The 13,914-nt window shown below is 31.1% G+C and overlaps 1 protein-coding gene across 3 annotated transcripts; it reads right to left on the reverse strand.

Moving 5' to 3' along the window:
• Positions 1 to 8,540: 8,540 nt before the first annotated feature.
• Positions 8,541 to 13,699, reverse strand: LOC137837218 (caffeoylshikimate esterase). Of its 3 annotated transcripts, XM_068646153.2 has the most exons (9): positions 13,439 to 13,554; positions 13,046 to 13,242; positions 11,658 to 11,687; positions 11,358 to 11,484; positions 11,117 to 11,263; positions 10,033 to 10,163; positions 9,814 to 9,951; positions 9,532 to 9,630; positions 8,541 to 8,961 (listed from the first exon to the last, which is right to left on the reverse strand). In XM_068646153.2, the coding sequence occupies exons 1-9, from the start codon at positions 13,497 to 13,499 to the stop codon at positions 8,728 to 8,730; spliced, it is 1,164 nt and encodes a 387-aa protein (XP_068502254.1). In that variant the 5' UTR covers positions 13,500 to 13,554; the 3' UTR covers positions 8,541 to 8,727. The 3 variants fall into 3 exon arrangements, 2 of the variants coding, with proteins under 2 accessions (XP_068502254.1, XP_068502252.1); XR_011085397.1 differs by having other exon boundaries at positions 9,429 to 9,630; positions 13,046 to 13,597; XM_068646151.1 differs by having other exon boundaries at positions 13,046 to 13,699.
• Between the last annotated feature and the right edge of the window lie 215 nt (positions 13,700 to 13,914).

Below are 13,914 nucleotides of genomic sequence, written 5' to 3' on the forward strand. Positions count from 1 at the left end.
AAACTTCTTAAGAATGTCTTTATCCTTTCCCAAGAAAGGTTCCTTGAGGAGGAAACTTAAGAAGGAATGCTCTCCTTTAATGACCTTTGTAAAAATAAGAAAGTTTCTTAAAGCAACATTCAATTCTCATTCACCAAAAGTTATTTTTATAGAAAACCAAGGGAAGTTAATTATAGAATGGAATAACTTCTCTAGCACTCAAGTCTAGATGATGAAAGACTAATTTCACTTTTCACATTACTTTGGAGACTCCCATGGTATAAAAATTGTCTTTGGAAAGAGTTATTTTAAGTGATGTGGGACCTTTACTTGAAGCTTTCTCCACTACCTTTTAGATGTCTCTTTCTCTTGTCTTCGACACCCCTTCTTAGCTCAAAAGGAGTCCCATAGTTGGCCCAAATTGACGTCTAAATCCATTTAAGGTCTACTAAAAGAGAATTAAAAATATTACAAACAGTTTTAAACCCATAAAAATATTTACAAGACTAAGAAGAAGGGATTTTTTTAATATTCTGATGTCCTCGATGATAAAGGTTGCAATAAATGCTCTTCATGCAACATTTAATACAAACTTCTTCTTGGAGAAACATTCTTATCCCCCTTTTAAGTGCAAGTTCTTTCCATATTTGTACGTCAAGTAAGAAGAGTTTCGATATAAAGAATCCTCAAATCCTCAAATTTAGAAATCTTTATCCACTCACATGTTCATTCCACATTCACCAATGAGGCACGACCAAAGCATACAAGAGACCATGACACCATCTTCAATCCAAAACCTTAACGCAATAGGGTTTTTGGTCTTCATTCTTATATACTACTCATCTTGTTCATTCCTATTCAATGTGAGACTCAAACTCACACTTGCAATCCAAACAATCTCCCCTTCACGTGAGTTTCATCGAGATTGGTACACTTCCCCTCAAGCAATAGTAGTGACCCACTTGTTCTACCATTTACCACAAAGGGACACGCTTACATGAAACCTGTGTCAAGAAGACTTTTGATACAATAAATCCTTAAATCTCGGGGAAATTTTCATTCCACATTCATCAAACAAATTTTTTTGGTTCTTTCGAGGGGAAATGTTGACGTAATTTGGCACCATTGAGCCATGAGCAAACCATATAAGAGATCAAGACACCATCTTCAACCCAAAACCTTAGGCAATGAGTTTGTAGGTCTTCTTTTTTATATATTGCTCATTCATACTTAATGTGGAACTCAAAATGATACTTGAAATCTTAGCAATATCCCTTTCAAGTATGAGTTTCTTCCACATAGGTACACTCTCTCAAGCAATATCATTGACTGATAAGTGTCATAATTTAGTAATATTTCATACATAAAGATAGACACTAATGTACTTTAATTGATAAAATAGTTATAATTCAACCTTTAATTTAGGAACTCGAACCTCACATATTTAAATGTTAGGAATAGATTTGAAATGTTAATTGTTTTATAACATCGGTTCATAATGATAAGGATATTTTATAAATATGGATGCGATGAATCGATATTTAGGAGACTCTCTTAATAATTTTATATCCGAGGAATCAATATGAATATTTTTATATGTGCATCAATATCAATCAATATTTTATAATTATAATCTTTTGTAAAAATACATGAGTGAGAAGGATGACCCCAATCCCAATTTAATCATATAAATCCTTTACTTTATTTAATTTCTTGCAAATTCACCATACAAACAACATTTTTCAACAAACTTTTATATATTGTGAATATTATACTTGAGAATTCAACTATTTCTTGTGAATTCGATATTCGTCCTTAGAGACAAATTATTAATTTTGGCTCAGTACACTTGCCGTAAAAATAAGAGTCATCAAGTTTTTCGCATTGTTATCTAGGAACAACTTTGTTTAAAATTTGAAAGTATAATTTGCTAATCATTGTGAATATTTTTAAAGTTTTTTATTTTTTTTAGATGTGAATATTTTTTAATGATTTTAGTTTTTGTAGATGTGAATATTTTTCTAAGTTTTTGTTGTGAATATTTTTTAAAACTTTTGTTTTTCTAGATGTGAATATTTTTTTAAAGTTTTTTGTTTTTTTAATCATTATTTTTCTTAGTTTTTCTTTAGTGTATTTATTTTATTTAGTTTAGTTTAGTTTTTTATTTTTATATTTAATTATATTATATTTAAGTTTAGTTTTAAGTTTTTTTTAGTTTACGTAGTTATTTTTAATTTATTTTAGTTAGTTCTTTATAATTATAAGTTGTTGTTTTATTTTTCTTTTATTTTTATTTTATTTTATTCCTAGTATTTATTTATTTTTTATTTTAAGTAAGTATTTTTTTTCTTATTTTGTTAAAAAAATTTAGTTTTATTATTTTATTTTACTTTTATTCTTAGTTTTATTTTAAGGAAGTTTTTATTTTTTTATATAACTCTTATCTTTTATTTTTCTGAATTTTTTGTTATTTTGTTTTTTTTTAGTTTTATTTGGTTAATTAATTTTAATTATACTCTTCTTGTTTTTTTTTCTTTTACTTTTTAAAAAAAAAATTAGTTATCTTTCTTCTTTATTTTAAATTTTTGGTTTTTTTTTATGAAAAAATTTATTTTTTATTTTTATACTAATTCTTGCTTGAGTTGTCTTATGATATTAAAAAGACAGGTTTTTAGAGATCAATTGCATAGTTAGATTTAGAAATTGAGAAGACAGTTCAAAAGAATAGAAATAAAAAAAAAAAGTAACATGGTTAAGGAATGACAATCACCACCCAGAAGAACACTTGTTAAATGTTATAGAGTAGTGGAGTTGGAGGACCCAGTGTTACACAAAAGCTGGGTAGTGAAAAAGCGGAAGCCTTATTTAGGTGGAGAAATTGAAAGGATCATCATGCTTATTTTGTTGAAGGAGCTATAAAGGAACAGACATCAAGCTATATGACGTTAAACAAGCACTTGCTCAGAGGCAACCGAGTATTTTAATTACTATGTTTTGTTTTTGTGTGTGTTGTTGAGTTTTTGTTTAAGTTATGTGTTGTGTGGTGAAACCAAGTTTAATGACCCTGAAACAGTTCAGACCGTATATTGCATGACCTGAGGACAAGTATTATTTTTCCAAAGGGGTAGGTTTAGTAGATGAAGCAAGACCATTACAGTTATAACAATTGACATTTAAAATTTGTTACTAACATTCAAATATATTAAGCATAAAAATTTGGGACTGAAACTTAGAGATACTTTTCAGTCAAATCTAAGGATCTTGATCATGGTAAACAAGCATTACAAATAAAATGACATACCAATCATCAATCAAGAACAAAATATTACATTTAAATATCACCTCAATATATAAGAGTCTGAACATAGTACTCTCAATTTCAAAGGGTAGAATTAGCCACTCATGTTGGCCATTACAAGCATGGAAAAGAAGATCTAGGATGTTTCCCCTTAACGGTTTCCTCCTCTAGGGTTTTCTAACACCTTATATTTTTCCATTGATTTCTAGGGTTGTACCTCACGCCTTATATTTAACCTAGTTGGGCTTAGGTTAAGTGACTTCTCGCTTGGGCGAGTTGGATGAAAAATGCCCAATGTTTCTGGAGTGATCTTGCCTGGGCAAGATTGAGCTCGGTTGGGTGAGATCTTTTAGAGCTTCTGGCTTAGGTGAGTGTTTGGAGCATTTCATCTTTCCCTTTTTATCATGTATATTCTCCTTTTGCCCTTTCATCTCTATTCTTCCCTAAAATTATGAAATTAACACAAATTTGGGAATAAATCCTTCTTATTCATATATAATAAAAAAAATATGTAAAAAAGTTTAAATTCATAAAGTAGGGGTTATATTATAGTTATTTTATCAATTAATATCCATATGTGTTTGTATTTTAATATGAAATATTATTGAAATATTACACTTATCAATTGTGGTACGTGAAAACTAACAAGATGATTAGTTGGAACAGAGAATGACAAGCAATAAGGAATTAGATTAAGGAAGCCAAGTAAGTGTGTGTGAATCTTAAACAGTTTGAGAGTTTCACTAATTAATTGATAATTGTGGTTGCTTGGTTTTTTATTTTATGTTACATCACGGAAAATGATTAAGGCATTTGTATTAATTAAAAACCTAGGGCCAAATAACCAACATTTGTTTAAATTGATTATATCTTTTTGGTAGCCCTCTTTGAGCCTAGAATTTTTTTTTTTGTCTATTATTATTGCACCCTGAACCTTAACTGATATACTTTCCTACCTATTGACATGTTTAAGGAGGGAGAACATAGATGCAATTTATATATAGAAGGGAATGGTTGGTTTCAGTTGTTTGAATAATTTAAGTTTAAATAAATTATTTGGTTGGAAATAGGAATAATCTATTTCTATTGTCATTGATTTAAAAAAATATAAAAAAAAGAAGAAAAAAAGAAGAGAAGAAAAAAAACGTTAATGTTGAAATCATGAATAAATAAAAAAAATGGGGAAAAGTATTAAAGCCGAAGAAATTGATGATTAGATAGAACATATGTACTGTATTGTAGGTATGATCTTTTTCTTTTAAGTGTGCATTTTGTTATATGAAAAAACAATATATTTTGGAAGCCCAATATCATTATAACCTTGTAGAAGACCTTAAGATTAATGTTTCTAATATGATTGTGATATGAAGGTAAAATGAAAAGCAATTTTGATTTGTTAGGATTCAGTATAAATTGAGAGAAACACTTATGTGTGAGAATATGAGAAGAAATTCCTTGATAAATTGTCATTTCATTGTTTTAGTTGTTATCCTGAAAGTTGATTGTGTCTATATCTTGTCATATTTGAAGTTGGAAACACCATAAATTTCTAATTTAATCTATTGTTTAATAAATAAAGTTGTTTTGATATTAAACTAAAATATGATTTATTTATATTTATTTACTTTGCTTGTGGACAAACAAGATTCTAGGTTGGAGGGACTTGATAAGTGTTGTAATTCAATAATATTTCATACAAAAAGATAGGCATGTATGGACTTTAATTGATAAAATAGTTATAATTCAACCTCTAATTTAGGAATTTGAATTTTTCTACATATTTTTGGATTATGAGATGAATAAGAATGATTTATTCCCAATTTTGTGTTATTTTCAGGAATTTAAGGAGAGATGAAACATATGAATATATTATGAATAAAGATATCACTTAGCCTAAGCCCAATTAGGTTAAATAGAAGATGTGAGGCATAATCCTAGATATCATTGGGATCATTGGGAGGAACCAATGGAAGTAAACCCTACCGGAGGCAGCCGTTAAGGAGAAACACTTTGGATCTTTTTTTCTTGTTGTCCATACTTGCAATAGCCACCATGAGTGGCTAATTCTTTTCTTTAGGATTGGGAGTAATATGTTCAAACTCTTATATATTGAGGTGATATTTATCTATAATATGCAGTTCTCGATTGATGATTGATATTATCATTTTATTCTCAAAGCTTGAAACTATTCATGATTTTGATCCTTAGATTTGACTAGAAAGTACTTCTAAGCATCTAACTTAAATGATAATGCTTAACATATTGAATGTTAGGAAAAATTTGAAATGTTAATTTCTTTATAACAATTGTTCGTAATGATAAACAGTTTTTATAAATATGCATGCGATGAATCAATATTTAGGAGACTCTCTTAATAGTTTTTTATGAGCGAAATCAATATGAATGATTTTTATATGTGCATCAATATCAATCAAGATTGAATATTATAATCTTTTGTAAAAATACAGACGAATGAGAAGGATGAACCCCAATCTCAATTTACTCATACAAATATTTTACTTTACTTTATTTAATTTCTTGCAAATTCACCATACAAACAACATTTTCCAACAAACTTTTATTTATGGTCTTATATTTATTGAATATTATACTTGAGAATTCAACTGTTCCTTGTGGGTTCGATATCCGCCTGAGGGACAAATTATTACTTTTGACTTAGTACACTTGGCGTAGAAAAAGAGTCATCACTGACCCACTTATACTGCCATTTACTGCAAAGGGACACGCTTACCCAAAACCCTTGTCAAGAGAACTTTTGATACAAGGAATCCTTAAATCTATGAATTTTCACCCATTCACGTGTTCATTCCACATTCACTACATTTGTTTGTTTGGACTTTTGTGAGGGAAAATGTTGAGGAGATTTGACACCAACAAGCCATGAGAAAACCATATAAGAGAGCAAGGCATAATATCCAACCCAAAACCTTAGGTTATGGGTCTTTTTTTTCCTTTATACTACTCATCTTCTTCATTCCTACTCAATGTGGGACTCAAAATTACTCTTGGAATCTTAACAGTATCCGCAACAAAATTCCACCAAGATCTACCTAAAAGATAACCAAGTACCACCACCAACACATATTTTTTACCTTCCGCAAGAACACCACCAGCATTATCCAAGAATGCTTCCAAGGTTCACCTCAAAACTCATCCTAACCCATCTAAGACCCTTCCTAAGCCAGACGGGGTTCCTTCCCCATCCATCTTAGGCTTAGTCGTGACGAAGCAAGCCCAATTAAACCTAGAAACCATCCAAGAAACCCTTTCTTGGAGGCTTGACTTTTCTTGATCTTATCTGTGCTTTGAAGCTTGAATGGAAGGTCACCCATCTTCAAGAAACCTCTAAAGAAACTCCCATCATCATTGTTCTATATCAGTTGAGCAAAACTAATTTTGTTGAGCAAAATAAGTTGATTATGTTGTTTTTGTAAAAACTTTAAGCTGCTTCCGATGTTACACAAACTCTTTTGTACTTTTGGCTCCCAAAAATGCTCTAAGAGATATGAGTCGTATAGTTTGGAAGTATTGTATTTCAGTTGATGAGGATACTAAGAAACTTCAATGCAAATATTTTCCAAAGGTATTAATTGAGGGAGTTTACTAGTAGAAGCATCACTTGGTTGGTACTCAAAAGGATATTGGAGCTTGTAAGGGCGTTATCGATGGAATGAAGAAGAACATGTGCGAAATTGTTGTTGATTTAAAAAAAAGTTTGATTAAGATATCAAGCCTTAATAAAAAGAAGGAAAGTGTAGACATTGATGATAAAAGAAAAATGAATAAAGCAATTAACACTAACAATCCTAAAAATATTTTTGAGAAAATAGTAATTAGCACACAAGTCATCATTAATGCCATGTTTAAGAAAGTGTTAATAGGAAACGTGTTATAACTTTCAATGTGACAAAAAGTGGAGACTTTAATGTTGTGTTTGATTTGGTTTTAAGCCATGATGTTGGATTTAGGCCCTATCATATCATGATATCAAAGTCCAATTTGAAGGAAGAATTAAAAAGTACATCCCTTACTTTACGATCATGTAAAGATTAATAGAAGAAAACAGGATGTGTAATTATGATTGATTGTTAAACTAATAAGAAAAAAGGGACAACTATAAAATCCTAGTGAAAAAACCTAAAGGGAACCATGTTTTTGAAGTCGTGGATGCATCTTCAATATCTAAAACATTTGGAAAAAAAATTTAAGATGAGGTATACAATTGTTAAAGAGGTGGGGGAAGACAATGGGTTTCAGGTTGTTCCAAGTTGTTTTGAGACTAAAAACAAAAAATTAGCTCAAAGCAATATATTTTGATTAGCTATTTTCTTTTGTAAGACATCATTAACTTCACATGTTGCAACCTATATCCTTAACCTATATTATTGTCTTAGCTTTAAAACTTGTTTGGAAGTGAAAAGAAGTCTAATTGAATGTCTAACAAAGATGATAAAGGACGAGGATGAAAAAAAAGTTTGATTGGTGTTCAAATTGAGCTAAATATTTTGGTTGTCTCTTGACCAAATTAATTTAAAGACTCCATCCATCAAATTAGTGAGAATCTTATAGTGACGAACATTTAGAAATTAAAAACGTTGTCATTCATGTATTGAATTTGGCTTTTTAGATCCTCCTGATTTGATCATAATTGGAGTTTCTTTGTGATAATAAGTTATAACACACAACTAACAAGAAAATCATTTCAAATTAATCATAATGATTTGCCATAAAATAATAAGTGGACTATGGAAGATGAGAATGGATAACATGAAATATTATATTAACTTGGATTTGGAGGAAAACATGTTTCCATCTTTGGATTTGGATGTAAATATGGTTCTAATCCAAGTGGTAAAAGATAAATCTACACCTTAAAATGATTTAGACATTAATGTTTTGAATGATAAAACAGATGGAATTAGAAATGATGAAATTAAATATCTCTTAATAAATTATGATTTTAACTTACAAGATTTATTTACATTAGATGAATTATTCTTTTGTAACTAAGTAGGAAATTATTCCTCTCTGATGGCACCGTTAAGATGTGATACAATAATCCAAACACACTAAGTTGATTGGAACTTGGTTAGTCACAAACCAAGAGAATGTAAAATACTAAAAGGAAAAAGACACACCATGTTGTCACACATCTATTTTAGTATTCTGCACCATGCCAAACAATTTTTTTTCTTATTATGTAAAGTTTTAAGATATATAAAAATTAAATGTACAGAAGAAATAGAAAAAAAGAAGTATATATATAAACCTTGTATGTTATATACATAAAACAAGGTTATGGTGTATTGGCTAAACTTAAGCAGCAAAAAATAGACAACTTTAAAGGTAGCTTTCTATTTTCCATTGCTTGAAACAATCTGAATAAAAATACTCATCTATCAGAAGATATCAAAAATAATTTATCAGTATTAGGAGGAAGGTTGGTTCTGTTTCAAGGAGTGTTCATCAAGCCAAGAGATGATGTCACCAAAAACTTCAATTATTACTTCATCAGGTTCACCCTCCAGAAGAGCATGGTAGGCATCTTCATAAAGCTTAAGCTTCTTATCTGAACAGCTTGCATTCTCATACAAGGTTTTGCTCACTGATGGATCAGTCACAGTGTCTGCCTTTCCATGAAGGATCAATAATGGTAGAGAAACCTGCAATCATAATCAATTACATGTGAAGATGCATAAATTTTATTACATTTACAGAATATGGTCCAGATGAAAACAGGGAAATTTCGGATTTAAACAGTAGTTCTAAGAAGAACACTTGATCAAACTAAAAGCACGAGGAACTATTAGATAGTCCAGTTGTTCCAACCACACAGTATTATTAGTTGAAGATCATAATATAATTAAGAGAGGAAGATCAATTGAAATGCCCAATATATGAAGTAGAGTGGTGTCTTTGGAAGCCAGAGCAAAAGGGTAGTCTTGAAAGGATCACTATTCAATGTTTCTGCATAATCCTCAAGACATGACTTACTAACGATTCTTAAACATCAGGAAATTTTAAGGGTATTGCCTGACATGTTTTAAGGGTTGTTATAGGATTTATATGCACCAGTTTCAACTAGTGAACTAGTTTTAGATGAAATATATTCCTACACTAGCATCCTTGCCTTTGCCACAAAAGATTTGTGCTGTGATCCTTTTGGACATATGACTTTTACCAAAATTTCTTCCAACCACTTAGTTTAGACAAACCAGAAGATCAGAACATACTTCTTTCAATCGCCGTTCAATTTCTTGAGTAGTTCTAAGCATTTCTACAGCACTCTGCAAGCGTGGTTTATCCTTGTAAGCAATAACATTGTAAGCAGTCTGCAAAGACATTAGAAACGTGTGAATCTCTACTACCTAACACACATTACCAAAAAAACAAATGCATGAAAACAATTGGAGAAAAATGGAGTCAATAAGAGGCGCGGAAGGAAAGATGAATCTTTGATTAACATTAGCTGAGCAAAAGTAACATTCTGTTGGACTACATCACAAAATACAAACCTGTTCCTTCTTCTTTAAATCTCTGAATGCTGCCTCTGCTAAATCCTTGTTTGGAACCAATTTATGCTTTGGTAAAACATTGGCTAAACCAATCAAGATATTAGTGAGCAACTTTGGTGGAACCATGTCATCTGCAATCTACACAGATTTTCTGGTCAAAGGGAGATCAAAGCAAAGAATAGCCAGAACTCCATACATGATAGTGTTCAAGAAAAATACCTTACACATAGGTGCAACAAGAATGGCGCCATCCCATGCCTTAGGTTGCTTCAGGTGTATCTTTAATACAACAGCTCCACCCATGGACTGTCCAAATAGGAAGCTGGGAAGAGAACGGAACTCTGGATTTTCTGCAACATGAACAAAATCTTTTGAATGAATACAACGGAATCAACATGTAAGTAATGAGAGGATGAGAAGGATAGAGATCAAAGGCTAATGCTGAGTAGTTTGAGAGAAGCAATCACAAAGAATCATATTGATTGGTTAAAAGATGATGAGTGAGATACAATGGTGTTTGATCTATTGAGAACTTACTAGTAACTAACCATCAACAAACTAACTGATCACCACCTACTAACAAACCATTCAATCTCCTAATACAGTATTCCTTGGTATTAAATTGTTTAACTTGTTTCCCCAGAAAAATCAAATAGATGTAACATTTAGAATTTCTTAAGAATGTTTCAATGTGTCCACTAAAGTCACAGTTCTATTTTCCAGGTAAAGAAGAATATAGGCAAACACTAACAACTAAGCTAAATGCCTTTTTCTGAACACTTAATCACACTCATGGGTCACCAGCTGAGATATTTCCTTCATTAGAAACACAACTCATAGCTTATCAATTCATCATGCCAAGAGCTCACCAATAATTCCCTGTAAGTCTATTTGCAGGACATCTATTTGACAGATTCACTTTAGCTACTGCCTTGATTGTATATATATATATATATATATATATATATATATATATATAATATCCTTGAAAAGCAATCAAAAATATTTTTGCTTAGACCCTTTGGTGTCTAATTCTACTCATTTCCTACTCAATACCATTGGAAGACAGCTCATTAATTTACTGTTATTTTTTCTGATATTCTTCATATTTTGAGCAGTGAATAATAGTATAGACTACTTTCAGAAGGAATGGATCAAATACTTTATACAAAAGTAAATACTAGTTTAAGATCCCTTAACTCTGTCCAAACTAAAAAGTAAGCATAATCACAAACCACCAGGACGCAATGTACTATTGAAGAATTTCATGACTTGGGGGTTGATGGGAGTATAGGTAGGTTACCTTTGATTTTAGAGTAATGCTCAATAACATCATCAACAAGTCCATCAAAACTGGGAATAAAGCAATGAAGACCTTCTGAAAGACCAAATCCTGGATAATCCATGGCAAAAACTGCATATCCAGATGATGCCATCTTTCTAGCAATTCCTGCAAAAAGTCCATGATACCATTGAGTTGCTAATCCTCAAGATAAATGAATTTAGTTACTTACAACTACCAAGTCTAAGTACCAGCTACATGCCTTCAAAGAAAAAGGAGCAAGTGTCTCCATAACCATGACAGTAAAACAGTGCTGCTTTGGGCGTAGATGCTTCAGGAATCCAACTTTTGCAGAAAATTTCTAGTCCCTTTGAGTTCTTCTCATATGACTGTTGCATACCACACAAATTAAGTGATAATCATATGTCAATAGCAAAACAGGACAATAGTTGGCATTGATGATGATTCATAGAAATAGTTAGCCAATCATCAGTTTTCTTAGTAACTACTCAGAAGAAACATAAATTGCATGAAAGCGTTGAAGACTAATTTTTTCACTAACCTCTTCCATTTTTATTCCATCACATGGAGTCTGAAAAACAGCAAACACAAAAGAATGGATGTTAACATTTAAAGGAACTAAAATTGCACTGATTTAAAGTGAAATAAAATATCAGTTAAAACAATCACTGCACCCCCAACAAAAATTATCCCTGCACCAAAACGTTAAATATCAAAAGACAAGACTATGAAAATGGCAATAAATTGATGGGTTGAAACAGAATGGAGAAAAAAAATGTACAGATCTAATTGCATATGGTAGAGTCCAAGAAAAAAACAACCTAATATGTTTAAGGAACATTAACTACTCAAGAAATTCACTCAACTATGTTAATTATTGTGAATCCCAACATGTTCCTGAGATGTCTTTTCAAAATCTCTGTAACACAATTTTTATTGGGTCATTCATGTCACACATTTACACTAGAAATTGGAGCCAGTTTGCACCAGTAAATGCTCAGAAGTCACAACCAATGAAAAACTTAGAAAAATAAAAAAGCTTCAACATTCCACTCACCGTGCTCATGTAAGAATTGCTCCAATGATTATTTCAGTAAATTTAATCGTTTGAATAATTGGGTAAATGAGCATTATATTTATACAACAATGACTTTAGAAATTGACATTTTTTTACCCTAAATTATTGAATAACATAGTCAAATAATATTAAATTAAATAGTGTTTTGAATTTTGAAAGGGTACCTACCTGACACTTTTCCTCTTGTAACTATATACTATTGTAGTTGTATTGAAGGCTGACCCCGTTGCATTTAAGTACAGAGTTCCCAATTCTACTACATTTAATGGCTACAGTAGAAACCACGCTCTCCCTTATGACAAATTATAATTTAAGTGTTCATCACTCATCTCATTTCAATTTGAATTTTAAAAATTAGCCTTAAGAATTCATCCATATAATCAAGTTTAACAGAAACTATACTAAAATCACTTTTTTTTTGCTTAAAAAATTAGGGTAAACTATTTTGAAGAGGAATTCATCTTACAATTAATAGCTGCAACAGAACATAACAAACAAACCCTCCCTACCCATTACCAAAAAGAAGCTAAGTCAGAACAGTATCTTCCTCTTTCCAAAGGATTTGGCACTGCAAACCAGAAATCTGAAAGTCAAAGTTTCAAATCTATTTAACCATGTTGAACATGTTCAACAACCATGTAGTCCACCAATTAATATCCTTAGCATTAAGAAAGAGAAAAATAAGAAAAAAGAAAGGCCAAAACCAAATATTTTGCAAGTCCCTCATAATCAAACAGCAAAAAGTTCACTCACAAGACAAAAATCAAGCATATTGGAAACAAAAAAAATGGTTTAGAATTACTCAATTCCACAAACAACACCAAAACAAAAGAAACAAAACAAAACCAAACCTTAAACAATATGTGATCAATTCCAAGCTGAATATCCTTGAAGGCCTCACGTGCCCGCCTTCTGGCACCCACTTCATCCATATTTGCATTCAAAATCTTCTTCAATCCTCTATCAACACCTGGTAACACCATTGATCTTGACACCCTTATGACCTCTCTCCTATTATTCCTCTTCCTCTGCAGACTTGCTCTGAATTCTGCACCACCCCAAACACTTGGATTCAACCTGATCTATGTACCCAGAAACATAATCATAGGAAACAGACTCTGACACACCCCTTTTGGAAAAAAATATGTAGATATTAAAAAGAACACTGGGTAATGAGAATAGAATATCGAAAAGAATAACTTTTTTTTTCTTTCACTTTTACTAGTTTTTATGCAAATGCCAACCATTCAAAGGGTGGCACCGGTAAAGCTCTGAGGGTCTGTGATGCACTATGGATTTAATCATTATTTTATTGGAAACAACATGAATGGGATCCGCAAAGTATGGAATATCTGACTCAGGAAAAAAGATAAGATATGTGGTGAAGAAACTATACCCAATAACCAAGTAAATTTTAAAAATAAATACATAAATAAAGGAAAATGTGAATGAAATTACCAGAGTATTTTATTTTGGATTTCAATTTTCTCAATACGAAAGTTGATAACTTTGAATCTGGGAATTCTCCCTTTTTTCAAAGAGGTTTCTCTTTTAATTATCTAGTTTATTTTTAAGAGATATATTCTGACACCAATTCAACTGAAGAATTTTTTATTATGCATGGTGGGATTTGACTACGGTTGAAGAAAAATCTTTAAAAAAAGTAAAGAGCAGAAAAGTAGTGAGTTTTTCTTTGTTTTCATTGGTTTTCTTACTGTGG

The sequence above is a fragment of the Phaseolus vulgaris genome, chromosome 4 (assembly GCF_051622355.1).
Source record: "Phaseolus vulgaris cultivar YP4 chromosome 4, ASM5162235v1, whole genome shotgun sequence".
Classification (NCBI taxonomy): Eukaryota; Viridiplantae; Streptophyta; class Magnoliopsida; order Fabales; family Fabaceae; genus Phaseolus; species Phaseolus vulgaris.